This window comes from Phacochoerus africanus, chromosome 2 (genome assembly GCF_016906955.1).
Source record: "Phacochoerus africanus isolate WHEZ1 chromosome 2, ROS_Pafr_v1, whole genome shotgun sequence".
Taxonomy (NCBI): Eukaryota; Metazoa; Chordata; class Mammalia; order Artiodactyla; family Suidae; genus Phacochoerus; species Phacochoerus africanus.
The window spans coordinates 225,641,982-225,669,271 of NC_062545.1; the positions used below are offsets into that span (position 1 = coordinate 225,641,982).

The window sequence follows — 27,290 nt, forward strand, 5'->3', positions numbered from 1 at the left end:
CATGCCATGTCTTGGACATGGAAGAGAAGACGTAACAAAAATAGTGAGTAGTAGAGGGAAGGAGCCTCTGAAAAGGCAAGGAGGGTCACCAGGCCAGGTTATAACAGATCCCAAACTTTGGAGTCAAGGTTCCCACTTACTAGGTATGAGACCTTGAAAAAGTTGCTTCAAATCTCCAAGTCTCAGATGTCATGTAGAAAATGAGAATGATTATAACTATTACCTGTTTATTTACTTCAAAGTATGGTTAAATTTAAATTTGTCTAACTTTTAGACAACATCCTACCTCCTTCCCCATACAAAAAGATCTGTGAAAATATAAAAGAAATTTATGCAGTAGATATTCTATTACTCATAATTTTGCTCCTTTATTTACATCTTTCCTGGTTCAAGGGGGCACATATTAGTTAACTTGGTGTGGCTTTTTTAAAAAAGAAAATAATAGGATTGTGTTTGTTTTGTCTCTTTGAAAACTTTGAAGACTCAGCCAATGGGGTGAAACTCATAACAAGAATTGTAATGCAAAAACTTCTTAATGTATTCAATATTTATTCCAAGAAAATACTTGACACAGTAAATGAAATTCTCTGGTGTACATGACAGAGAATTCTGATTTTCTTTTTTTCAGTAAGCTGCTCCTAAGGTCTGCCTTCTTCTCCATTCTTCATTCACCTGTTTCAATACAAAGTTCCTAAAGGTTCTCAAGACATCATTCGATTTTCCAACCAAATGAAATCTTTTAAGACTATAAGTTTTTATTCCTATGTACAACAATGCATATGAGGCAGCAAATTTTGTTATGCTGTGCCTCCAATGGGCATTGGAGGATTATGTTTTAGTATTGTTCTTTAAATTACTTTAACAATTGTTCTACTGGGAAAATAGTAATAGCTAGTGATCATTTGTGGAGTATTTATCATGTATTTATCATGTACCCGGCAGGACCTGGATAACCTATCTTAGTCAATTTGAGCTGCTGTAGCAAAAATATCATAGACTGAGAGGCTACAATAATAAACATTTATTTCTCATAGCTCTGGAGGCTGGTTAAGTCCATGATCAAGGTGCTGGAAGATTCGGGGTTAGGTGAGGGCCCACTTTCTGGCTCATAGACAACAGTTTTCTTGCTTTGTCTTCACATGGCAGAAGAAGCAAGAGAGCTCTCTGAAGGCTCTTATAAGGACACAAATCCCAATACAAGAACTTGGCTCTCATAACCTAATCACCTCCCAAAGACCATACCTCTAATTACCATCATGTTGGGGGTTAGGATTTCAACATATAAATTTGGGGAGACGGGAGAGGAAACAAATATTCAATTGCTAACTCATCCTTATCACAACTCATAAAGTGAAAGTGCCCATTTTTCATGAGAAAACTGAAGGTCAGAGGAGTGCCTTTCCAGGGCCACCCAGCAATAATTAGTGGAGTAGGGACCGAGTCTTAGGAATGTTAGACTCTCATGTCCACATTCTGTCCACACTACTCCACCAGAGTTTCCCAGCCTGAATTACAGTAAGAGACCACACACAATGTGGAACAGCTGGTACAGCTTATACATGAAAAGCAAGATTCCTCACACAGCAATGTAATCTCACCTTTCTCACCCTTCACACCAAAGAGTGGTATCTGCCCTTGGAAAGGATGTATTCAAACTGATGGTATCTTTAGATATCCATCAAAATGTATCCAGCAGAAAGTATCTGTATTTTTTTCTGAGCCATCTCCAGTGTCATGAACGAATATTGTCAGATTGACTCCAGGGTTGCAGCCTGCCTACCCATTGTGTATCCTAAACCCTCAAAGGGTAGGTTCCCATTTTTCTGGCCTCTAATGGCCTAAAGTGGACTGCTGTTTGGCTTTCAGATTACAATATGACAAGGATTACTCATGCACAAATTAAAGCATAAGCAAATAAAGGTCCCTTTAAAACATTAATTTAGTTGTTAAAGGCACCAGCATCAGAAGCTACATGTATATAATATAGGATGAAACATCTCAGAACAGGGAGCCATCACAAATGTTATTCAGTGCAGGGTGTCTATGATCTTGATTTATTCCATATTTTTTGAGTAGCTATTATGTATTATGCACCACATAATTGCCATAGAATTATAAGTAATTAGAGTTAAGTTCTAGAGATGATGGAACCACACAGAGAGGAGTAGCTAGCTCTCCTTGGTAGTGTCTCAAAGGGGTGGAAGGTCATCTGGAAGAACCCCAGGGGGAGGGGAAATGTTTCTGGTTGAGGGGAAATGTTTCAGGATGAGGGAGTGGCAGGTACAAAGCATGGAGCCCAGGAGTTCCCATCGTGGCTCAGTGGTAACAAACCTGGCTAGTATTCATGAGGATATGGGTTTGATCCCTGGCCTTGCTCCACGGGTTAAGGATCTGGTGTAGCTGTGAGCTGTGGTGTAGGTCACAGACACGACTCAGATCCTGAGTTGCAGTGACTGTGGTGTGGTCTGGCAGCTACAGCTCCGATTTGACCTTCACTTGGGAACTTCCATATGCAGCAGATAGGGCCAAAAAAAAAAAAAAAAAAAGAGCATGGAGCCCATTAGCAGTATGGCAGCTTTAGGGAGCTATAAGCAATTCTACCTGGCTGCCATGTAGGAAAATGTCAGCCTGAATTCCCGAGAAAGTAAAGTCTAAGATATAGGTGTGTATGCAGATAGTATATTTGGAGGTATGATCCCAAGGAGTAGAAGTGTGGGGCAAAGACATCAGAACAAGGAAGAAGGAAGAGCTGATATGAAGGTGCACTTGGCCACTGCTGTGTCCACCTGGCTACTTGACCCTGTGGGAACATCTAAGAAGCTGTGTTGAGGTATGTCTCAGGTCCATCATCTAGGGGAGGAAAAGGAGAAACATTTGTCCACAGAGTCCCTTCCTGCTTTGGCCAATGATAAGTGTCTATTCAGCCTTGTTTCCCTCATTTCTTGGTTACATTTTTATGGGTGCCGAATGATTCTGCTGAGGCCCAAGACAGAAATGACTGCAGAAGACCGAGGATTGAAGACTAAAGGCAATAGGCAGTTGGCATGGGCCCAAGACAGAGGTCTGTTAGGTGCATCTGAGTGACACTGTTTAAAGATTGTGTAGAACTATTTGTAGCGATGGTGACTAGAATGAGATACTAGTGAGACTGAGAAGATCTACACTTGTGAATTAGAAGCATCTCATATGGACACATCTAGGAAAGTGGTGGGAGGTGACCGGGACAGTTAGATGGGAACCAGATCACCAAGGGGCCTCATCTACATGTGAAGGAGTTTGCATATTCATTCTATATGGAAAATATTATCCATTGAAAGGCTTTAAATGGATCATTTTATTGGTCTTAAAGCAAAATGATAAAGCTTAACTTGATAGTTTTCCCAATAGACATCACAATAGGCACCGCTTTCTTGGCCATCCTGCTTAGGGGCTTTACTTGCAGAATAATCCTTGACATCTTCCTAAGTGATCACATAGGTCTGGGAAAATGAGAGGCAGTTCCATCTCAGAAAAAAGGCTTAAAACCCTTCTCGTAAAGATAAGGGTGGAGAGAAGCAAATTTGGAAGGAGAATCAGCAAACATAATTCTCTTGATTCTGCCTTCAGCTCACGTGATATGTGAGGTGAAGTCTGGACACGCATATTCAGATCAGTTTGAAAAGAAACAGGCTAATACCATGAATGACTTTTGCTAACTGTTGTGCAATATGAGAGAGTACCCGCTTCATAAATCAGAGGCCATGTGTCAACAACACTATAAGAAAAAATTATAGTTTCATCTAACTCCTTTATTAAGACTGGAATTGGTTCTGTATCAGGTAGATTTTACTGTGCAGCAAACACCCCAAAACTTAGTGATAATAACCATTTCTTTTAGTCGCTATTATGCAAGATGGCAATTTGATCTGGGCTCTGCTGGACAGTTCTGTTCTTGGTTGGACTCATTTATGCATCTGAAGCCATCTGCCAGGTTAGTGAGGAGCTGGCTAGTTTGGCAGGGCCTCAGCTCCAATTACCTGTTGTGCTAGGTCAGATTCAGAGTGAGGAAATGGACTGGATCTCTTGATGGGAGGAGCTGCTGTATATAGCGAAGGTATAATTATGGCTATTTTTGTAAACAGTCTACCTTATATTATATCAAACTTCAAAATGGTCCCTCCTGAGCAGATTATTATTGTGGAATCTTATAAGTTACTTGCATTGATGGTAGAAGTGCTAGATTTAGCAAATAAAAATATGTGACACCTAGTTAAATTTGAATTTCAGATAAACAATGAATAATTAGTTGAAGTATGCCCATATTTTGGACATATTTTTGAATACAAGTCATGGAAACAAAGAATATTAAAACCAGAAAGGGCCTTAGAAACAAATGGCCTAGAGGTTGAAAATGCAGATGCATTCATGTGTTAGGAAACTTTGTCTTTAGCAGGAGGGCTGTGTTATAGGGACAGTGGTATGCTGATGTATGCACATCGTCCAAAGGTACTCAAATCAAGTTTAAGAAATTTTTGTGATATCCAGATAAATATCTGTGAACCAAATTTAGCTCAGAAGCTCTCAGATTTTACTCCTAACAGATTATTTGATTCAACAAACAAGACATAGCTAATTAAAGTGTGTAGGACTGGAACCAGATGCTCTTGACAGCCTCTTCTACATTTTCTTCCTACACTGAGGTGCTTTTCCTTTAACCTCTGCTTTGACAACTACTCAGTATTAGTTTAAAACTTGGATTGCTATCCAGGACCCCTAAATACCCATCCAGGGATCTATTAGATACTGCTAGGAAAGTACATTGCTGTTCATTTCTCTTTTTTTAAGTAAAATACTTTTTGGAGTATACATGTGCATAGAAAAGTGCCACCAATTTCATTCTAAATGCAGTTTTAGCTGTAACCCATATGTTAACACAAAATATTTTCTCACTTTCATTTTGTTTTGTTTTCTTCTAAGCATGGGTTCTAAGTATACTGTTCAATTTCTAAATACATGGGAATTTCCCAGTTATCATTTTAAATTTATTTCTAGGTAATCTGTTCAGAGAATATACCATTTAATGATTTCAATCCTTTGCAATTTGCTGAGATGCTTTGTTATCCAACATATAGTCAATTTAGGTAAATGTACCTTGTGTATTAGAACTTAATGTATGTTTTGTTGTTTATGAAGTGGTCTATATGTGTTGATTGAATCAAGCTTATAATCATGTTCCTACTTTCTATATTTTACTGATTTGTTTTCTGTTCAGCTGAGAGGTGTGTTAGTTTCCCATTATGATTGTATCTTTGAGTGTAATGTGCATCTCTTGGAAATGGCTTATATTTGAGTCTTTTAAAATCCATTTTACCAATCTCTACTTTTTGATTAGAGTGTTTAGTTTGTTTACATTTAATGTTGTTGCTAATAAGGCAGAATTTACATTTGCTAGTTCTCTGTTTTTTGTATCTAAGGTACATCTTTTTTTCTACCTTTATTCCTCTATTACTGTCTTCTTTGGGGTTTAATAGATATTTTTTAAAATACTATTTTAATCCCTTGTTTATTTTTCTATATATTTAAAAATTATTTTCTTAGTAGTTGTCCTAAAAATTAACATTAACATCTTAAAGCAATGTGGTTTATATTTAATATTAACTTAATTTCATGATGTACAAAACCTCCTCTATCCTTTGTACTATTATTTTTATATCTTCATGTACTATATACTATACTATTCTACATAATATCTTCATATGCTATAAGCCCGCAGACATTTTGTTTGTTTGTTTCTAGGGCCTCACGTATAGCACATGGAGTTTCCAGGCTAGGGGTTGAATTGGAGCTGCAGCTGCCAGCCTCTGCCACAGCCACAGAAACACGGGATTCAGGCTCTGTCTATGACCTGCACCACAGCTCCTGGCAATGCCAGATACTTAACCCACTGAGCAAGATCAGGGATTGAAATTGCATCCTCATGAATAATAGTCGGGTTCCTTACTGCTGAGCCACAATGGGAACTCCTGCAATTGTCTTTCAAATTAGATAGAAAAAAAAGGAAACAAAAAATACATTTATTCCATCTTTTGTATTTACTTATATAGTTACCTTTGCCAGTGCTCTTTATTTCTTCATTTGGATTGAGTTTCTATCTAGTGTCCTTTCATTTCAGGTTGAAGGATTCCCTTTAGTAACTAGTGATGTATTCAGTATTTATTTGACCTTCTTGGTTGTGTATATTAATATTTTTCATCAAATATGAAATATTTTTGGCCATTAATTTTTTAAGTGTTCTTTTGGGCTCTTCCTCTCTCTCCTCCCTACTGGAACTCCCACTGTATATATGTTAATACATTTGATGGTGTCCCACCAACCTCTGCAGCTCTTCATTGTTTTTTCATTCTTTTTCCTTTGTTCCTCAGATGGGATAATCTCAGTTGAGCTGTCTTCAAGTTTACTGATTCTTTCATCTCTACTGATTCTTTCATCTCTTAGTTCCAGTCTGTTGCTGAGCCTCTCTTGTAATTTTTCCATTTCAGTTATTGTTCTTTTCATATCCATAATTTCTATTTTGTTTTCTACAGATTCTCCTTTTCATATTACTCTGTATTTGGTGAGACATCACTCTCATGCTCTCATTTAATAATAGTTGACTTCAAGCCTTGTCTAATAAGTTCAATGTCCAAACTTTGTTAGGGACAGTTTATATTGATTGCTTTTTATCCTGTGTATGGGGCCATAGATTCCTGTTTCTTTGCATGTCTCATAATTTTTGTTGAAAACTAGTTACTTTAAATACTACAGTATTCCCCTCCTGTGAGCATTTTGTTTTTGTTATTGTTGTTGCTCTTCATTTGTTTAGTGACTTTCCTGAACTAAGTACATAGAATACTTATTCTTTGTTGTGTGTGGCCACTAAAGAATATAATATCTTAATCATCAACTAAGGATTGAGCAGAGATTTTTCTTAAATGATTTGAACCACTAAATCTTCCAGTCCTTCCAAACGTGCTCTGTGTTTGTATTGGGGTATATTTTCAGTGCTCAAGTAAATGATTTACACCTCTGCTAGCCTTCACTTCTTTCTTGTGCAGAGTCTCAAAGTCAGTCAGAGGTGATAGATTATGACCTTCTCACTTCTCTCCTGGGAATGTGCATATCACTAAACAATTATTTAACTGATTGCTTTTGACAAATGCCCTGAGATAAGGCTCTTCATATAGAGTAAGTTTTACCTCATCAAGTTAAAAAAAGACAAGGCCTGAACTGCCAAATAGGTCAAATAATAACAGTTCTCTGGGAATGGAGTTTGGGGAACTCCCAACCTGTTCTGCCTCTTGCTGTGCCTGTAGGCTGTTGATTTTCACAGATACCTTTGTTGTAAAACTCTTGATTTTCAAGTTCAGTAAAGGATAGATGATGATAGTATTAAAGCAAATTAAAAGCTTCCATTCTTAGCAAAATTTAGTAATTTTTCTTGAATTAAACACTCTTGTATTGTTGTATGTCTTTAGTCAATTTTCAGAGTTCTGAAAAACTTGACAATTTTTTTGGCCAATGTTCTTATTGCTTAAAGGAAGAACAGATTTTCAGAGGTACTTACTCTGCCACTCTAAAAGTTCCGCATCCCTCCCTGCTATTTTTTTTAATAGCTTCAAGTTCTTTGCTGAAATTTGCCGTCTTATTATCTATTTTACAAACATATTATTATAGTCATATTATTAAATTCATATCCATAGTTATTTTATTTTATGATGTGTGATAACATCATATTGGGGTCACTTTTGTTTCTGTTTTTATTATCTGTTTTTCCCTCATTTGATTCTGTTCCTTGAAATTTTTTTTAATGGAAATGCTGGAGGTTGTGGGTGAACTATTGTAGAATCTTTGGATGATGTCATTTTTTTATAGAGAGGATTCAACTATTCTCAGATAGACAACTAGAGTAGAGCAAGTCACCTCAGTCCAGTTAGAACTGGTCTAACTTGAGGTGGTGTTGCAATTCTGTTTTGCTAGCTCTACCCCTGGTTCTCCCCTACACTGAGAGTATATTCTCCAATATACCCTGTGGTTTTATTAGAGGCCCTTCATCAATAGATGAATTGATAAAGAAAACGTGATATATATGTGAAGTACTATTCAAATACCATTTGCAACAACATGGGTGGACCTTGAGGGCATTATGCTAAGTGAAAAAAAGGCAGACAGAGAAAGATAAATACCATATGCTCTTACTTATAGGTGAAATCTCAAAACAAAACAAAACACTAAGTTCATAGATTCAGAGACAGATTGATGATTGCCAGAGGTGGGGTATGGAGAGTGGGTGCATGAAATGGGTGAAGGGGTCAACAGGTACAAACATCCAACTATCAAATAAAGTCATGGGTATGTAATGTACAGGATGATGACTCTACTTTGTAACACCGTATTACACATTTGAAGTTGTTGAGAATAGATTTTAAAAGTCTTCATCTCTCTCTCACACACACACACAAACACAAACACTCAATTTGTAACTGTGTGTAGTGATAGATGTTAACTAGACTTGTTATGTATTTTGCAATATATATAAATATTGAATCATTATGTTGTACATATGAAACTAATATACCATTTTATGATAGTCATACCTCAATTTAAAAAAAAAGGATAGAAAAGAATTTGGCCCATGCTTCAAGGGAAGATTGCTCACTTTTTTGTGCCTCTCATTTATCACAAACTTGTTCCTCCAGCCCTGGATGCTTTGGCAGCCCTGAACTCGTTATTGTCATCCCAACACAATAAGAACTATTCATTTCTCACCTCTTAGCTGCTCTCTGCTTAACTTCTAAACTGAATAGGCAAATGCCACAAGGGAGAAAGCATCTTGAAGAATGTTGAACTCACATCATTGACCCGACCCTGTCTCTGAGATCTTGGCCCTTCAAGTTTCTGTTGCTTGGGAAGTTTTCTGACAGCTTCAAAACAGATATTTTCTTAAAAATTTTTTTGATCTATTTTTAAAATAATTTTTCTCAGAAGGGGTGTAGATCTGCTACATGTTACTAAACCTAGCCACAAGGGGATATCTGATTTCATTTTTTAGCATCATGTATTTAAGAACATAATTGTTATTCTCAAAATTTAAAGGCATTTGCTCTTTCCTCCTGCACTACAAACCCAACCAATCATAATGGTTTTGAATGAGCTCTGTGTGTCTCTGGACTTTTTCAACTGTATTTTTTGTTAATATTTCCTGGCTGCTCTACTCAAGGTCTTGCTATATCTGATATTATATTGTTGCATGGTGTTCTGTTCTTTGGCAAGGAGCAGTAGGAGGAGAATATTAAAACTTACATTTATACTGCCTTTGGCTATGAACTGTCTGAGAGACTACTCCACTTCTTTACCTTTATAACTCTCTATCTTGAGTAATAAACCTTGGGGACAACTATTATAGAAAGAAAGTACTGTAAATATCTTTTAAATTTAATTATCATGAAAACCACTTAACAATTACCTCACCTTTTTTTAAAAAAAGTGACTTACATGGTAAATGTTCTGTTGCTTACATGAATGTCACTAGACTTCTCTTCTACAAGGGATATAGTCTGAAGTTATAAGAAAATTTTAGTTGGCATAAATTAATAATAGTTCATAGATTTATAGGATTATGGGGGTAGATAAGATCTTACAGATCAATTAAGACAACATGAACATTTAAAATATTAAAACACTGAAACTCATTCAAGATAGTTTTAATTATTATCTTCTTGGATCCTGGGGTAGCAATAACAAACTTGTCTGTGATGAGATGTACAAGTTAAACAATAACGAAATTACATCCAAAAAGAATCTTCTATTGCCTGCATTAATGATTTATTGCTATTTTTGCATTTAGTCCTAACAGAGACATCAAAAATAAATATCTTTTTCAAATACATGCAGTAAAATAATGACATAAAAATGGCAGGTTATAAAAGTGGCAGAATTTCTTATCCTATGCTTGAGTAAAGTGATAGGCTCAAACGCTGGGCCAGCAACAATAACTTTCTCTTTGATGACTGGAAGGTATTTGTTTGATGTTGGTAACAGGGGAATCTTTTTTTGAACGCCATGCATTCTGGGACTTTCGGAGGATGCTTGTACTTCTATACTGAATGACACCTTTTCACCTCCCATCCTTAAAACCTGTCAATTTACTCTTGGAAAAACATACACAAGCAGAAAATAGAAAAAGGAGAGCCATACCAAGCTGTTTTTACCAATAACTGCATCAGGTTTTTCTGCCAGTGTTCAGTAAATGTTCTGTGTGAATCGTTCTATGTGCAGATGTGTTCTTTTGAAGTGTTTGTGGGAGAAAGTGAGTGCACCATCTTACTCCTTCGCCATCTTGATCTTGCTCTCTGGACAAACTGCATTAGATAGACAATAAATAAAGGCTCATTAAATAAAAAGAGAAGTGCAGAAAGGCTACCATATAGATATGACAGTTTATTTTGTGTATATCAGAATCAGTACATCATCATACATAGCAATTCCAAAGGAGCTGTGGTTTTTCCAATGCAGTTTCTATTTCTCAGGTATAGCATAGTTTATGTGGTCTAGTGGAAAGACCAATGGGTACACAGTGAGCCGACTCTGCCATTTGCTGCCTGAGTAACCTGGGAAATGGTCACATAACTTCTCAGAGCCTCCAGTTTCCTCAAGTATAAAATAAATATAACAGGAGATGTGATGCCCTGCTAATCTCTTAGGGTTGCTGTGATGATGAACTGAGAGGATATATCTAAAAGCCTTGATGCTATAGATGCATCACTAAAATGAATGGTATTACTAATTTTATAATTTGTGACTCATTTACAAAACCTGATGTTCATCTCAGGGATACTTTTTTGGATTCACTGTTTTGTGTCCTTTATGTTTTTATAAATAGAAAATCATGGCCTATAACTGCAACTAAAATGACTTAGTAGAAACTAAAAAGTTTGGTAGACCTTAAATCAGTGTTTCTAAACTACCACTGTGTAATTCAATGGGTAAGTGGATGAATTTTTAAAAATTCAATAGTAATATTCATGTATAAGAAAAAGATATAATAAGTTCAGCAAAACCATTATTTCACAGATTTATACGTTGTTTTCTGTTTTAATGCTAATATGCAGTTTCCTATTTGAATAAATGGATTTAGGTAACAAAAATGAAATTTATTTAAAGAAAAATATTAAGAAAATAGTGCAGGTCTTATAGATGTATAAATATATTATATATATATAAACACATAAACACACACATATATATTGTTATATATGTATACATGTATATGTGTATAAAATGATGGTGGTATTTGCATGACTTAAGTTTGGGAACATTGCCAAAGTTTAAGTCTTTCCTGTAATAAAACAAGTCATTCTACTAGAACAGTGAAGACCCCCCCCCCAAAAAAAAAAACCAACTTTCCAGCTTTACCATTTGACTCCCTATTTAATAAAATAACAAAGCACTTGGAACAGATCTTGACTTGCACTGAGCTGGATGGACTCCACTGGATTTGTCTATCCATTTCTTGTCACCATCTACTTGTGGTTCTCTCCTGGCAGAATGAAGAAGTTCCCTGGCACAGATGCTATTTCTGTACAAGGTAATAATATCCTAATGAAGTTCCAAGGGTTTTATTGGCTATTGCAATTTTATTAGCATTTATATGCCATGCTGTCAGAATTCTTTTTCAACAATTGTTTTCATTGCCCTGGAGTTTACTGGAATTTTGTAACCAAAAGATAGTTGACTAAATAAATAAATAGATACCTATCAAGTTTAGTGAGAAAACGTCTTCAAATGCAACATTTCCTAGCTCACTGAGTCCACTAGTGAAAAGATTAAAAGTCATCCAGTCCTCCCTCTCTCCTCCCCACAACTACACCCTATAGAAGTAGCTATTCATCATTCTCTTAACAAATTCCAAAGAAAACACACCATCACTTTCTTCTGTGGTACCATTTAGTGTTTCAGTACATCTTCTGTCTTCTGGCAATTAAATTCTCTTCCAACGTGCTACTTAATAAAGGTAGCAGTCTTATTGCCTCTAAGAACATTCCCTTCTTTTGTGGTGGAAATATCAATGATACATTAAAATACCAAATAATGACATTTATTTATCAAATTGTACTGTCAGATGAAAGAAAATATTTAATGTGTTAGTTATATAGCTGAAGTTTAATAGCCATCTCTTTCAAATCTTTGTGTTTTAAAAATTTTGGTCTAACTGATATCCAGACATGTAACAATGCTCCCCATTAGTCTGTAACTATAGAGGGAGTTAGCTCCAGATACTAAAATCTCCATTCTCCTTCATAACTTGTCTAATCACACAAGTTATTTTAAGACTCTGCTTACACAGAGAAGGCTTCCTGACAAATTTTTAAAAATAGTGATAAAATATGCATAACATAAAATTAACCATTTTAGTCATTTTCACATATATAGTTCGGTGGCGTTAAATACATTCACATTTCTGTATAACCATCACCACCATCCATCTCCAGAATTTTTTTTTCATTTTCCCAAATTGAAACTCTCTCTAATACAAATAATTCCTCATTTATGACAAGCTTTAAAAATCACTTAAAAAGTATAGTAAAGAACAATTTTAGATAGACGTATTTAGCAGTTGTTCCTCCCAAAGTTTTGATATCTTTTTTCCCTGATTGTTAGGTATCCCCTTCCAGCTTAACAAAGCAGCTAGCTGTTCATTCTACACGGCCTCATGCTCCTTTCTGGCCCTGGTGAGAGAGGCCTTGAGACTGGAGGAACAGCTGCTTCACTGCTCCAAATTAGAAATATGGTGTGTGTCTCAACACATCACAGTTGCTGAGCAAAGAACAGATGGGACCCTGATCTCTCAGTACACCCATTGGTGTACCCTCGTCTTGAATGTTAAACATTGATCCACAGAGAGAAAGTGATTTGTTTTTCCCAGTTAATAATCCCTTCCATAGACGGGAAGCCTTCATGTGCAGGAACATGTGAGCCAGTCTGGGGTTTCAACGCCGGGGCTCCTGGCTCCCATCCAGAGCTTTTGTTTGCTGAGACAGACAGCATTTGGAGTTGGAATGTGGCAAATCTTGTCAACACACAGGGCTTTTCTCTGCTTTCCAAACGCATGTGAGGCTGACTGGCTGTCCATGTAACTCTGATCTTTTCTCGGGAAAGGAAATGTCACGAGCAAGTCAAAAAGAAAAACATATTTGGAATCAAGAGGCATAATTGGTCTAGGCATCAGAGGTACCAATTCTGATCAGTTGAAAAATATACGTTTTAATTATTTTTAGGTATAGATGTTGATCTAGATTAGTCAAAATCAGTATTTTCTTATGGAATACATGTATGTGCTTAAAAAAAAATAGACACTGTACCCTGAAGGATTTTTGGAAAGGTCAACATTATTCAAGAAAAGTAGACTGGGGAAGTTTTCTGGTGGCCTAACAGGTTAAGGATCTAGCATTGTCACCACTGTCACATGGGTTTGATCCCTGGTCTGGAAACTTCCTCATGGCTGCAGTCATGACCCCCCACCCCACCAAAAGAAAAAAAAAGGAAAGGAAGGAAAAGAAAAGTAAGAAAAGTAGACGGGCGCCCATGGCCCAGAAAGGGAAACAGTCCCCTGGATGTTACCCCTCTATTCCAAAAGCAGCACAATTATACATGTCAAACAGCTTAGGAGCATTCCTTGCATATTTCATGGCACTAAACACAAAGAGCTCTGAAGCCATCAGGTAATGGCTTCAGCCTGATACCCAGACTCAGAGACACAGGAGCTGAAAGCATTACCAGAGTAATGCTTCACCCATTTGAAGCTAAATGATTAGTGCATTATACCCACAAAAGAAAAAATTTAGTTGGATAATCCTGGAGGTGACTAAAGGTTCACTCGTTTTCCAGGACCTCAGACTATTCTTGCCAGGACTTATGTTGTTATCACTGAGATGCACACTATCATCACTAGATGGTAGATACTTTTTGGGTCATCTCTCACTTATGTTGGATCCATTGCTTCCTTTCCATTCTGAAAAGACTTCATGTTTCAGGCCCATGGCTGTCTCTACTTTGCAGTTTCCAGTGACAGCATCTTTCTGAGGAGCCTGTCTCCCTCTTCCCTGCAGCTGAGTGTTTCATCTTTAGTTAAGGTCTTTTACTTGGGATTCAAGTGGGCTGCTTGAGAATCCAAAACAGGTACCAAAGTTATTTTTTTTTTACTTTTTTCTTATGTGTTTAAAAATTATTTGGGGATGAAATATTTTTCAGTTTAAATATGCATTAAGGTAGGGTTTCAGTTCACTGTGTCACTAGATTAGGTATAAGAGAGTATGGGACACCTTTGTGCATAGTAGACGATAAACAATGGTCATTTTATTCCTTGCTCTTATTTTCTGTGGAATTAAATACATCCTTCTATTGGGATTTTTTGTATGTGTATTTGTTTATATCCAGCTTAGCTTAAGTTAGAAAATGTTTTTTTTTAAAAAAAGAACAATAAAATCTTAGTGCTTCTTGTGTAGCAATTTTCTTGCTGGTGGAAGAATGAAGATAATGAAGTTAAAGAATGTGCATTTGGTTAAAAACAATACATTGGATAGTGTGGAACTAGTTTGAGAACATTTCCTTTGATATATAACTTTAATTTTATCAAAACTTGGATTTGTTCCAGCTTTGCCTTGAAGCAGCTTAGTCAAGTACATATTTCATTGCTAATGTCCTCACACAAATGGAGTGACCTTGGTAGAGTCATGTGCTCTAAAAATGGTCAAACTGGTTTGTTGCTTAGAGCTTTGGAAGAAAATTCATTCTTCTGTGCATTCAACAAATATTTTTTTGAGCATTTGCTATGTTCCAGACACTGTCTAGGACCTGGGGGCATAACAGTGAAGTAAACAAGGAAATATCTCTGCCTTTGTGTGTTCTACAAGAAGGAAACAAAAAATAAGAAAATTACATAGTATGTTGAGGCAATTAAGTGGTATGGAGAATAATAAACTTAGAGTATAGAGAATGAGGAGTGCCAGATGAGCAGTATAGCTATTTGAAACAGTGTAATCAGAATAGGCATAATAGGAAAGGTAATATCTGAGTGAAAACCTAGAGGTGAGAGAGTAAGACATGAGATTATATGGAGGAAAAGCCATTCTAGGCAGAGTTTGGCACATGCAAAGGCCCTGAGGTAGTAGCATTCCTACTATATTCCAGGAACAGCATAAAAGTCAGTGTGCCATGCAACCTAGAGTTAGTGAAGAGAAAGCAGGAATCAGAGAGGTTGTATAGAACCCTAAATATCATCAGGCACTCAGCTCTTACTCTGAGTGAAATGTTAAGCCAGTGGAAGGTTTTGAACAGAGGAATGGTAAGATTTAGCTTTCGTTTTGGAAGGTTCACTATAAATACTACATCAAGATTAGATTGCAGACAACACAAATAGAGCAGGCAATGTAGTTGGAAGGTGTTATATTAATGCAAGTGAGAAATGATACTGGCTGAGACCAGGGGGTGGCAGTGGAGGTGGTGAGGAGAGAAATGACTAGATTCTGGACATATTTTGAAGGTAGAACCAGCAGGAATTTCTTTTTTTTTCTTTTTTGTTTTTTTTTTTTTGCTTTTTCTAGGGCCACTCCCACAGCATATGGAAGTTCCCAGGCTAGGGGTCTAATTGGAGCTGTAGCCACCGGCCTATGCCAGAGTCACAGCAACACGGGATCCGAGCCGCGTCTGTGACCAACACCACAGCTCACGGCAACACCAGATCCTTAACCCACTGAGCAAGGGCAGGGATCGAACCCGCAACCTCATGGTTCCTAGTCGGATTTGTGAACGACTGCGACACAACGGGAAATCCCCCAACAGGAATTTCTGACCATCTGGATGTGAAGAATTAGAGGAGGTGAAGAGTGGCACACGACTCCCAGGCTAACCAGAAAGAGGGAGGTGGTCTTGATGATAAGACCATTAGGAGTTTAGTTTTGACCATGTTGAGGTTGAGGCATCTATTTGACAATAAGCCGAAATGTCTATTCAGCACTTTCCACAAACAAGTCTGGATTTTGGCAAACAGGTTATAGATTTAAATTTGAGATATGACAACACAAATAGCATTTAAAGCCATGAAACAAGCCATGAGATCACCAAAGCAGTGAGTGAGAATAGAGAAGTTCAAGAACCGGGCCTCAGAGCCCTCCAAGGTCAAGCAGGCAGAGAAGAAAAAGTTAACTAGCAAAGGAGTGATGAGTGAGGTGGGAGAAAAACCAGGAGAGGTCCTACAAATCAAGATAAAAAAAAGTCCTTCTAGGAAACAGGAATGATCTGTGTCAACTGCTGCTGATGGGACAAGAATGACAAGGACTGGAAATTGACCATTGGTTTTAGTCATTAGAATGTCATGGTGAGACTCCAGAAACATTGACAGTGTTTTCCTAATATTTTTATAGCAGATTGTGGGGGTCACTGGTTGGTGATACCCACATCCCATGACTCCAATCTCACAGTTTTTCAGGGTGATAACTTTCCTGAGTAAAGCACTGGAGCAAGGGTTTGCACAGTGCACAAGATTTGATGAGAACAATTTGGGCAGGACTCCTTCTCCCACCCTTTTAATAGCATGTAGGGTTCTCAGGTCCTTGTGGAAATGAGGGAAAGGAAAATGAGGAATGCCTTGAAGGAATGTAGATGGAGCTTCTGATCACTTCTGGTTGGGGCATCTCAAGCACTACATTTTAGGAAATGATTAGATCTCACTAAATAAGATTCAAGTTATAAGGATGTTCTAGAAGCCACTTCATTTGCATGATTTGTGATGTCTTTTTTCCCTCAATGTGGCCATTAATTTCTGTATGAAATAATTGAGAGATAACACTATGTAAAAGTCATTTTATATCTATGTATAAAAAGTCAGTGTTGGCAAAGAAGACAATAAAATAGCTACAAAAATTTGTTCAGGTGGAAGAGACATAAACTTTTCATCAAGTGATCAAGGGTTAAGAACTTCTTATGTAGAGTCCAGAGCTTTTTTAAAAATAAGCTGCAGGTACACAGTATTATATTATGAGTGTATTATTCTAGAAATTACTGTTTAATATATAGCCTGTTTCAGTGGCTTCATGGGAAATATTTAACACCAACCAGCTGTAATTTTTGGTTTGTAGCTGTGTCCCATTTCTGTGGTGTAAATACTTCCATCATGCTCCATTTGAAACAACCCAGGTGAAGTCATTTGGACCCACCAACAGAAGTCACACAGTTGGCTCTTGGGAACCAGTGGAAACTGGTTCCAGCATGCTACTGCCTTATTTACTTGTGGACTAATCCTACTTCTGCCTGCGACCAACAAATTAAAAAACAAACTAAAATTAGGAAAGGCATATAAAAATGTAAAGTGTTATATAATTAACATATAGTATATGATACATAGTATATAGTGTAAGATATATAATTATATAAAATGTTGTATATTTTCAAGAAGTGTGACAGAAAATCTCAGGAGAAAGGGCAGGGCACAAAACTCACATTTGAATATGCATTACATGTGGGCATATGTCAAATACATTATTTAATTTTCATAACTCCATAGCACAGGTACTATTAACTTGTTATTTTTAAGTTGAAGATAGGTTCAGAGAGGATAATTCATTAGAATAAGATCACACAGACAACAAATGTTAGAGCCAAGACTTGAACCCAGATCTACCTGACTGCTTCCCTAAACCAGTGTCTGGAAGCATAGTATATTATCATGAATTAGTAGGATAAATTCTGATGTTAGTTACTACCTCAGTGGCACCACACTAGAATATTAATTACCTCCTGTATGTTAAACTTAATTATAAATTATTAAATGAAAAAAACTTATTTTGATGGTCTAAGTTTTATAGCATCTTTATTCTCCTTGGATTATACATATTTTCCACAATTATAAAATCCTTTATCAGTAGTGTAGTTAAGTCATCCATTTACTCTAACTTGTTTCCAGGAACACTACTCAAAAGAGAGAGAAGAGGGAAGGAATCAAAAAGGAGTATGGGATTAAGAGATACAAACCTCTATACATAATATACAAGCAACAAGGATTTTACTGTATAACACAGGGAACAGTTATTTAATATCTTATAATAACCTTTAGTGGAAAATAATCTAAAAAAGTGTGTGTGTGTGTGTGTGTGTGTGTGTACAAAAGAGGAGAATATAAGTTAGTGTCCTTTTTAACAAGACCTGATGTTGCATTGCTCTTAAGGCTACTACATGTACATCGAGGCCTCCCACATGGTGTATGGACAAAAAGCACAACTCCTGTCCAGGCCTCTGCGAGGCGTCGCTGGAAGACACTGCTTGACCTTTTTCTACCATATGTATGGAGCAGGGACTGGCCTCCTGAATGTTTATTTGAAAAAGGAAGGGGACACTGAAGAGCCCCTCTTGTGGAGGAGAAGAGGTGAACAGAGCATTTCCTGGCTAAGAGCGCTGATTGAATACAGCTGTGAGAGACAACACCAGGTAACCCAAAAGAGATAAGTCAAGTGATAGAAAATGTTCCTATACGTTTCTGTTGCTCTATTTCTTGCTACCATCAAGAATGTTTCCTTCTTTTTCAGGGTCATAGATAAAGCAGTACTTGTTTAAGAGTAAACATAATTACTCTATATTGATTGAACCTAAGCAGTGAATGGGAACTTAGGCAGAAAGAGAAGGCTTTGGGTATCTATGCATAAAGTGATTATTGCAACTCAGTGATGAAAGTCTATCTATTTTTATTTTGGTACATTAGGAGTGTCAAGTATATTCTAGTATCCTGCAAATCTCCAAAACAGTCTGTCTTTGAAACATAGTATTACCTAATTTGTTGTTGCACCTGCATCTTTCACTCATCATTACCCACATGCCAGGGCTTCTGTTGTAAGCCTCTATTTGACAGAGTATACGGTCCAGGGTAAAATGTTTAAGCCTCTGTCTTCACGGATGTAGAAGAAACTGAGTCTTGATCCTAAGTCCTGAGTCTTCCCTTGGGTCTTATCATGCACTATAAAAGACCTCCATCCTACAGGATCCCAATTACAAGGAAGTCTGGGCAGCAATAAGAAAGAGCCTTTTCAAATCTGTGGGTGAGATTGAGCAGCCAGTTTAGTCTAGAAATCAGCAGCAGTCTCCTGACAGCCACTGACTTCACTTGCCTGCCATGAGCCAAAGCTCCAGAAAGCTTTGGGGAGAAAAACTTAGACCCCTGACTATTCTTGAAATTGCTGTTTAGAATTTCCAGGTGTGACCTTCAACTAAAAGCCCTGCTTCCTCCTCATCCTTGCTTCTGACTGATAAACCTTCGGGACCAACACCCTTCAGTTTTAACCACTAGCTGCTTGATTGTAGCCCCTATCTTCCTGGGTAGAGGCACCTAAAATAAGGACATTATTTTATACCACCCCTCAACCAAAAATAATTTACTACAGAAATAAATGGGAAGGAACTGCAGAAGCCCAGGTGGCCAGGTTGCAGTATCATCCAGGGTTGCTAACAGCAAATGACAGATGGAAAGTGTGCCATTATTCAGGGCCAGTCCATCAGCACAGCATAGATAAAACTATTTAGAAATTTAGTAAGAAAAGCAGAAAGCCCCAGAAGTGATTTTTATAGTGATTTAATATCTGTTTACAGAAGGAAAATGGATTGCTCAGGAACTTACTGATATCATTGATCATCATTCAGAGAGAATGGATTAACTTTTTTAGGCTATCAGGGCACTCATGATCCTACCCAATTCAGATGTTCTCAAAATGTGGTCCTGAGACCAGCAGCAACATCTGGAATGCAAATTCACCTAAAATGAGATGCACCCAAAATGCATTCTCAGGCCCCACCTCAGAGCTACTGAACCAGAAAATCTGGGGTTTGGAGTACTGCAATCTGTGCTTTAACAAGTTCTCCTGGTGATTCCAGTGTGCCCTAAAGATGGAGAATCTGCCATAGGCTAAATGAATCTGAGTTTCTTGGGTGGACCCGAGCATTAGCATTTTTTTAAAAACCCCAAATAATACTGATGCACAAAAGCTCTAGGGTTTGAATTCTGGGGAACAGGAGACTTTGCCTATAAGCCCACAGGGCCGATACAAGTCCTTGAATCTATTAAACTTGCTGAGTGGCTGGTTATTTGAATTTGATGGCATCTTGGGGTGTTCAAGTTCAAAGGGTGAGAAATGACCTGAGAAACTTTTTAGCTCACAATCCAGAAAGAAGATTCCAGACCATTCCCTTTGGCTTAGAATGGAACAGATCTGAATCTGCTATGAGGAAGATTTTTCTGGATTTTATGATTCCCTCAGGCATCCTAAATGACTATCTGAAGATCAGGATGAACTAGTTTCTCCAAAACATCCTAGTGTCAAATAAAACACAGAGAAGCCCCCATGCAAATGACCATCTTCTGTGTGCTGGGTACTTCCTGTGCTAAGAGTTGCACATAAGTCCTTGCAGTTGATCTTACAGCTCCTCTTTAAAGATTGGGGGAAACTAAATGTCCAGCTGGTAAGTGGCAGAGTGACAGTTCAATCCCAGATCTGACTGGTTCCAAGGTTTCTATCTGTAAGCTCCTGGTTATACTCTCTACCACCATGGAAGTTCCAAAACATAATCATTGCCCTGGGTGTCACAAACCCTGGCTTATCTTAGAGAACTCTTATCCTCTCTCAGACTTTCAAAATAGGGTAATAGTGCCTGCCATGCTAACATCACCAAAACTAGGGTGAGGGTCAAATGAGATTGTGTTTGTGCAAGGATTTTATAAACATTAAGGTACTGCGATATAAAAAGATATTGTTTCTAAAAAACATGTTCTCTCCCAAATCTCTCTGGTCTCTAATTTATCACCATGGCAGACCTGCTGTTCTCAATAGCTATACCAGGAAGCCAGACCAAGCTCCTGCAGTATGAGGCCAAAATGTCACCTTTTAATAAATATGTATTGACTACTTGCTATTTTAAGTGCTAAGGATATGGAAATGAACATAGCATAAAGTTCCTGCTCTTCTGGAATTTACATTCTAGTGGGGGAGAGGTAAAAAATATGAGAGAAAAATATATATTGTAACATCTGGTGATAGTAAATGCTATGAAAAAGAATAAGTCAAGCTGATCAGGAAATGAAGTTAAAGAAGTATCAGGGACTATTCATGAAAGGCCTTGGTGACATGGTAGAGTTTATCATTTATTCCAAAAGCACGGAGACCCCATCAAATAGCTTTAAGGTAATATGACATGATTTATAATTTAAAACTATCTCTCTAGCTATTGCATGGACAGCAGACTAGGAGGTGAGGGTCAGGGTAGTCAAGGAGTCTTTGGGGGCTACTGCTGTAGACCTGGCAAGAGAAGCAGTGGCTTGGGCTATGTGGCAGAAGGAAGAGGTCATTAGAAGCCCACAGGACGTCATGTGGAAAATGAGGTTTGAGAGAAAGAGAGAAGTCAAGATGACTCCAAAGCTTTGGCCTGAGCAACTGCTAGAATGGAATTGCTCCTTATTGAGATGAGGAAGACCTTAGGAGGAGCAGATCTAGAGGAGTGAGGGAGGGAGTGCAGGAGGGAAATTAATAGTTGGTTTTGTTTTGGTTTTGACATGCAAAGTATTTGATGTCTACTAGACATCCAAGTGGGTATGTCAAGTACGCAGTAGGCCGTGGGACTGGAGATCAGGGAAAAGTGCAGAACTAGAGAAGTAAATGTGGACTTTGTCAGTGGAAATGGGCAGACATAGGCAATTTTTAGAATGCTGTAGTGTTTCTGCCATTTGAGATTTATCCTACAGAGAAAATAGGTAAGTGGCCTGCAGATAACATTCCAGTCATCAAGTTATCTTTGTAGACAAAAATGCAACAAAGGGCAAAATATTAGTCATGTGGCTTCCTGAGAAATTTATTAAAGAGCTGAATAGAACCTGGCTAGCCACTGATCAAAAACACAAAATGATTTTAGGGAGTTCCTGTTGCAGTGTAGCCATAATGAACCTGACTAGTATCCATGAAGACACAGGTTTGATCCCTGGCCTTGCTCAGTGGGTTAAGGATCCGGCATTGCTATGAGCTGAGGTGTAGGTCGCAGACATGGCTCAGATCTCACATTGCTGCAGCTGTGGCATAGACCGGCAGCTGCAGCTCTGATTTGACCCCTGGCCTGGGAACTTCTATATGCTGCAGGTGCGGCCCTTAGAAAGCAATGATTTTATTTCCTTTGGATTTTTTGCTTACCTATCCTCCTTTGCTCTCAGGTGTTTTCCTCACTGATTTCTTATATTTTGATACCATTGAAATATTTATATCATTCATATTGTTCATTTATACTGCCTAACATTTACTAGGAATTATTATGTGCTGGGTACTCAGCTAAGACCAGGTCTTCAGATTTTCTTGTTCATGGTGCCCTTAATCTCATTACTTTTTTGCTTCTGCCCCTAGATCAAAAGATATCTAATGTTCCATTTACTAAGTAGTTGGGTCCAAACAGTAAGTACTTAGGTCCTAATGACTTAGTGGCCATTTAAAAAATTAGTACACTTAAACTAAAAGGAAAAAATTTATATTTTATCTAACTCTAAAATAATCACAATTATTTAATAGAATTTCTACAAATACAAATAGGGGAATAATACAAAGGAGTTTTAAAATGGTTATCACTCATATATTGAGGAAATTCAAAAGAGGGGGTTGTATGAAATGAAATGTTTGCCCAACCACAGACTATTCAGAATATAATTCCATCAAGTTATTTTTTTCTGTTATACTTCTATTGCAGAGTTGGAGGTCATAAAACAGACTTTACTGTTGTCTAGAAAACCAAACATTAACCACATTCATATCCTCCTATCTGGATTGTCAGGACATTTTTTTCCTCTTCTTGCCACTAATTTGGATTCTGTTTAGGGTTATATCTTTAGAATTTCAAGTAATGTTATTTTGCCACATTTCTGTCCTTAAAGCTTCTTTGAGTCATTAATTTCAAGATAGTTTCATATGCTTATTAATTATCCACTTTACAGTATTTGATTTAATTTAAATCATAAACTAGTCCAATGGGGAGTAATTTGCTCATAAAATGAGTAGAGCAAATGTGTCTTCTAGACAATTTTCATTACCCACAAGCCTCCCTGGAGTATTCTGTGGTTTATTAACCATTATTAGAGCAGCCTTAAAGCTGGTAATATAATCCATTTCCCCCAGAACCTGAATATTTAATCAGTTATTTTCTTCTAGTATCTGAAGTCATGAAACTGTTTCCTCTTCTTCTTGGGCTGTGTCTTGTATGTTATGGTATTTTACAAGATGAGTGAACCATTGTCATCATGGCAAATTTAATTATTACATGTTGCTGTTCATATTTGAGTCTCATCCATCATATTAAATTCTTCCACCTGTACCAACATCAACGGTAGATTTATGGAGAGCCTAAGGAAGCTTAAGCTTCTGGGTCCTTCACTTCCATGGGCCCCGTGAGTGCTGGAAATAGAATATTCTAGGTGGGGAGGGATACCAGGTCACCACTAAGAGGCATTTCTAGGTGGGCACTTCTGGAAAATCTCCTAAAGAGCTTTCAGAAGAAAGGAACTTCAATCTTCAAGGCTCTAGTAACTTGTTGTGGATTTCTTTAAATTCCAAATAAGTAATCCCTTTTGTACCTAAAAGGGAATTTGTGATTTTGTAGTCCTTTCCTGAAAGGGGGCCCAAAGAACAATCTAAGCTTCCAGACCCACACAGCCTCGATCTGCCCCTGACCAGCCCTATTTTATCAGGATAACTCTATTTCTAAATTCAGACTTCATTATTTTTCAGATAATTTTTGAAGCCATTCGGGGGGTATCAATAAGAAGTGATATTGCCATTGATGATATTAAATTTCAAGCAGGACCCTGCTCAGGTAACAATATTTTTCCAAATTATATAAGTTTGATTGAAAAGAGATTTTGCAGTAGCTTCAACTCATAAAAATGCAAATTAAGTACTTTCTAAAATAAACACAGAGAAAACTATTATCGTCTATTTGTCTTTCCTGACAGAATTGGAAGATATAACTCAGCAATCATCAGGATATTCTGAAGATTTAAATGAAATTGAGTATTAAGGAATGATCTGCATCGGATTAACTAAATAAAAGCCATACCTCTCTTCACTCAAAATGAAAACAATACAAATGAGTACTGGACAGTCTTAACCATTTCGTAAATTATAAAATGACTTCAGAGCACTCTTTCTCATTACTTTTGCAAAAAATACTGACTCAGGGCTTTTTTTTTTTTTTCTTTTTGCATACGACAACTGTTACTAGAAGTACAGGCTGCTGGTTTTGCCTAGACGATCTTAATTTTGGTACCAGTTAAAAAGACAAATGTACTATATTGTAGTCATTTTAAAGTACACAAATAAAGGGCACAATCAAAATGAAATGTGCTCACTTAAATCTGCATTCAGTGAATGTATTGCGAAGAGAATAGGTCTTGTGGGTTCCCTTTTGAAGTTCAAGTATCATAAATATTTTTAAAGTAATAATGTGAGGTGTCAGTATTATCTGCAGAATGAATGCAGTTTTTCACAGTAACAACCTAAGAAAATAAAGTCTTATTTTCTATGTTTTATTCATAGAAATAGAATATTAAATTTTAGATGTTTTGATCATATGTGATAAGAAAGGATCTTTCATGCATATTCCAGGGTAAGTCAGTATTAATTAATGCTGTGTTACAAGGCAATGCTACCTTCTTTTTTCCCCCTTTAAACTACTTTTGAAAGTCACTATGAACACTTGGATGGAAATCATGTTTTTGTTTTGTTTTGTAATGCAAGCTTGAAAATGTTTATGTACACACACCCCAAAATTTTTAGTACGTTTTAAACAATTTTACTGATTTTTTAAAATAAACATTTTGAGTAATATGAATTCAAGCAGATCTATTAAACTACTGCCTTTTATTTTCATGTTTAGAAACTTGTTTATATACCCAAACAGCTATTATGAGATTATATTACCTAATAAAATATAATTTGAAACTCTCTTCACTAGCAGTTAACTTTTTTCTACATTATTTTTCCTTTTCAGAATAGCTTCACTATATAACTGCCGATCCTAATTTAAATCTCTACTCTGCTACAACTAAATGCTTCTTAAGGCTTTTTATTAGCGACATAACTCAAGTAATTATGGGTGCAATAATTTTTAAGGAGTGTTTTATTTCATATAAACAATATCAATTTTCTCCCAAATTTTATCTTATTAGAATGCAAACTCTGTGAAGACAAAGATCCTTGCTTGTCTTATGTACTATTGTAGTCTCAGTACCCAGAAGAAAGTCTGGTATGTAATAGGTGCTCAACAACTAAATGCTTGAAGGAATAAATGAATTAATTAATTTAACCAACCAAAAATTCTCCAAGGTGGATATATTATATTCTTATCCCCTTTTCTAGATAAGGAAACCAAAGTACAGAAGAGTGAAAAAATTACTCAAGATTTTACTATTGTTAAGTGGAGAAACTTAACAGTCAGGTCTCTCTGACCTCAAAGCCCATACCTCTTAAATGCTTTGTGTGGCAAAAAATCCATTGTTCTCATGGATTTGGGTGGTTTTCCCACTCAAGAGTGTCAAAACCCATACATTAATCTCTAAAAAGCATTATACCTCCCTGAATGCCACATTACTTAGAAAACAAAAAATACTCAACTAAATACTCCATATAAAATACATATCCTGAAGTTTATGAAGAAAATAAAATACCATATGACCCAGCAATCCCACTCTTGGGCATATATCCAGACAAAACTCTACTTAAAAAAGACACATGCACCCACATGTTCATTGCAGCACTATTCATAATAGCCAAGACATGGAAACAACCCAAATGTCCATTGACAGATGATTGGATTAGGAAGATGTGGTATATATACACAATGGAATACTATTCAGCCATAAAAAAGAACAAAATAATGCCATTTGCAGCAACATGGAAGGAACTAGAGACTCATACTGAGTGAAATAAGTCAGAAAGAGAAAGACAAATACCATATGATATCACTTATATCTGGAATCTAATATATGGCACAAATGAACCTTTCCACAGAAAAGAAAATCATGGACTTGGAGAATAGACTTGTGGCTGCCCGGGCGGAGAGGGAGGGAGTGGGGTGGATTGGTAGCTTGGGGTTAATAGATGCAAACTCTTGCCTTTGGAATGGATTAGCATTGAGATCCTGCTGTGTAGCACTGGGAACTATGTCTAGTCACTTATGATGGAGCATGATAATGTGCAAAAACAAAATGTGTTGTGTATGTGTAACTGAGTCATCATGCTATACAGTAGAAAAAACAATTGGGGAAGTAACAATTAAAAAAAAAGAAACCTTTATAGTAAAGCAGAATTTTATAAATCAAATCTTTCTACTTATGATAGTTAATTACCCATGTGGGGACACCTAAATAGAATTGAAACACTAGGGAAGAAAGATTTCAAGATGTTGGCTAATTCATCATCATATTAGACGTTATAACTTTCTCAAAGCATTATTCTTGCCCAGAGCTTAGTTGTATTTCCTAAATAAATAAATGATTGTATTGTGACATAACACAGTATGTAGTGCATAATAAGGAGTTTATAATATGTGGTGAAGGAAAGAAATCGTTCACCAGCCTCCTTGCTTACAGATTACATAAATCCATAGTAACAATCATTACTAATGTTTATTGAATACTTATTATTTTCAGACAGTATTCAAAGAGCTTTATATTAATTCACTCATTTCATCCTACAATAATCCGTGAAGTAGGAAGTAGGGAAACTAAATCTGTCCAAGTTCAGCAGCTAATGTAGTGCTGGAGTATGAACCCTATTTCACTGCTGTTGAAAAAAGAAATGACGGGCCTCAAACTCAGTCACTTGTGCTAACCCCACATCAGCAAACCAAGACTTAACAACTAACCTTACTGAAGTTATAACTCCCCCAGAACTGTGGTCTTAACAAGACTGGAATTTTTTGGTCAGCACCAATGAGGTGATCAGCCCCATAGCCCTTCCCATCCCTCAGAGGGAGATGAAGTAATCCACTCTCTCCATTTCCTTTTCCCCTTCTTGACTGTAAAAGTCTTCTATTTTAAATAGCTCCTTGGAGCTCTTCTCAACTTGCTAGATGGGATGCTGCCCAATTCATGAATTGTTCAGTAAAGCCAATTAGATCTTTCCAATCTACTTGGTTGAATTTTTAGTCAACCCTGCTAAACCTGTGTTCTAATCCTCACAAGACTGCCTCCTGCCAGCTCTCCTACCAAC

The 27,290-nt window shown here is 37.0% G+C and overlaps 1 protein-coding gene across 2 annotated transcripts in view; it reads left to right on the top strand.

Moving 5' to 3' along the window:
- The window catches only part of MAMDC2 (MAM domain containing 2), a 163,400-nt gene extending 138,376 nt beyond the window's left edge, over positions 1–25,024 (top strand). Inside the window, exons 12-14 of one of the 2 annotated variants that reach the window (XM_047767754.1) lie at positions 18,236–18,495; positions 23,808–23,892; positions 24,032–25,024. In XM_047767754.1, coding sequence (XP_047623710.1) covers positions 18,236–18,495; positions 23,808–23,892; positions 24,032–24,096 — 410 coding nt within the window. In that variant the 3' untranslated portion in view covers positions 24,097–25,024. Of the gene's footprint in view, positions 1–18,235; positions 18,496–23,807; positions 23,893–24,031 lie in introns of those variants that run through there. The other variant, XM_047767755.1, reaches the window with a different exon arrangement.
- Positions 25,025–27,290: the final 2,266 nt, after the last annotated feature.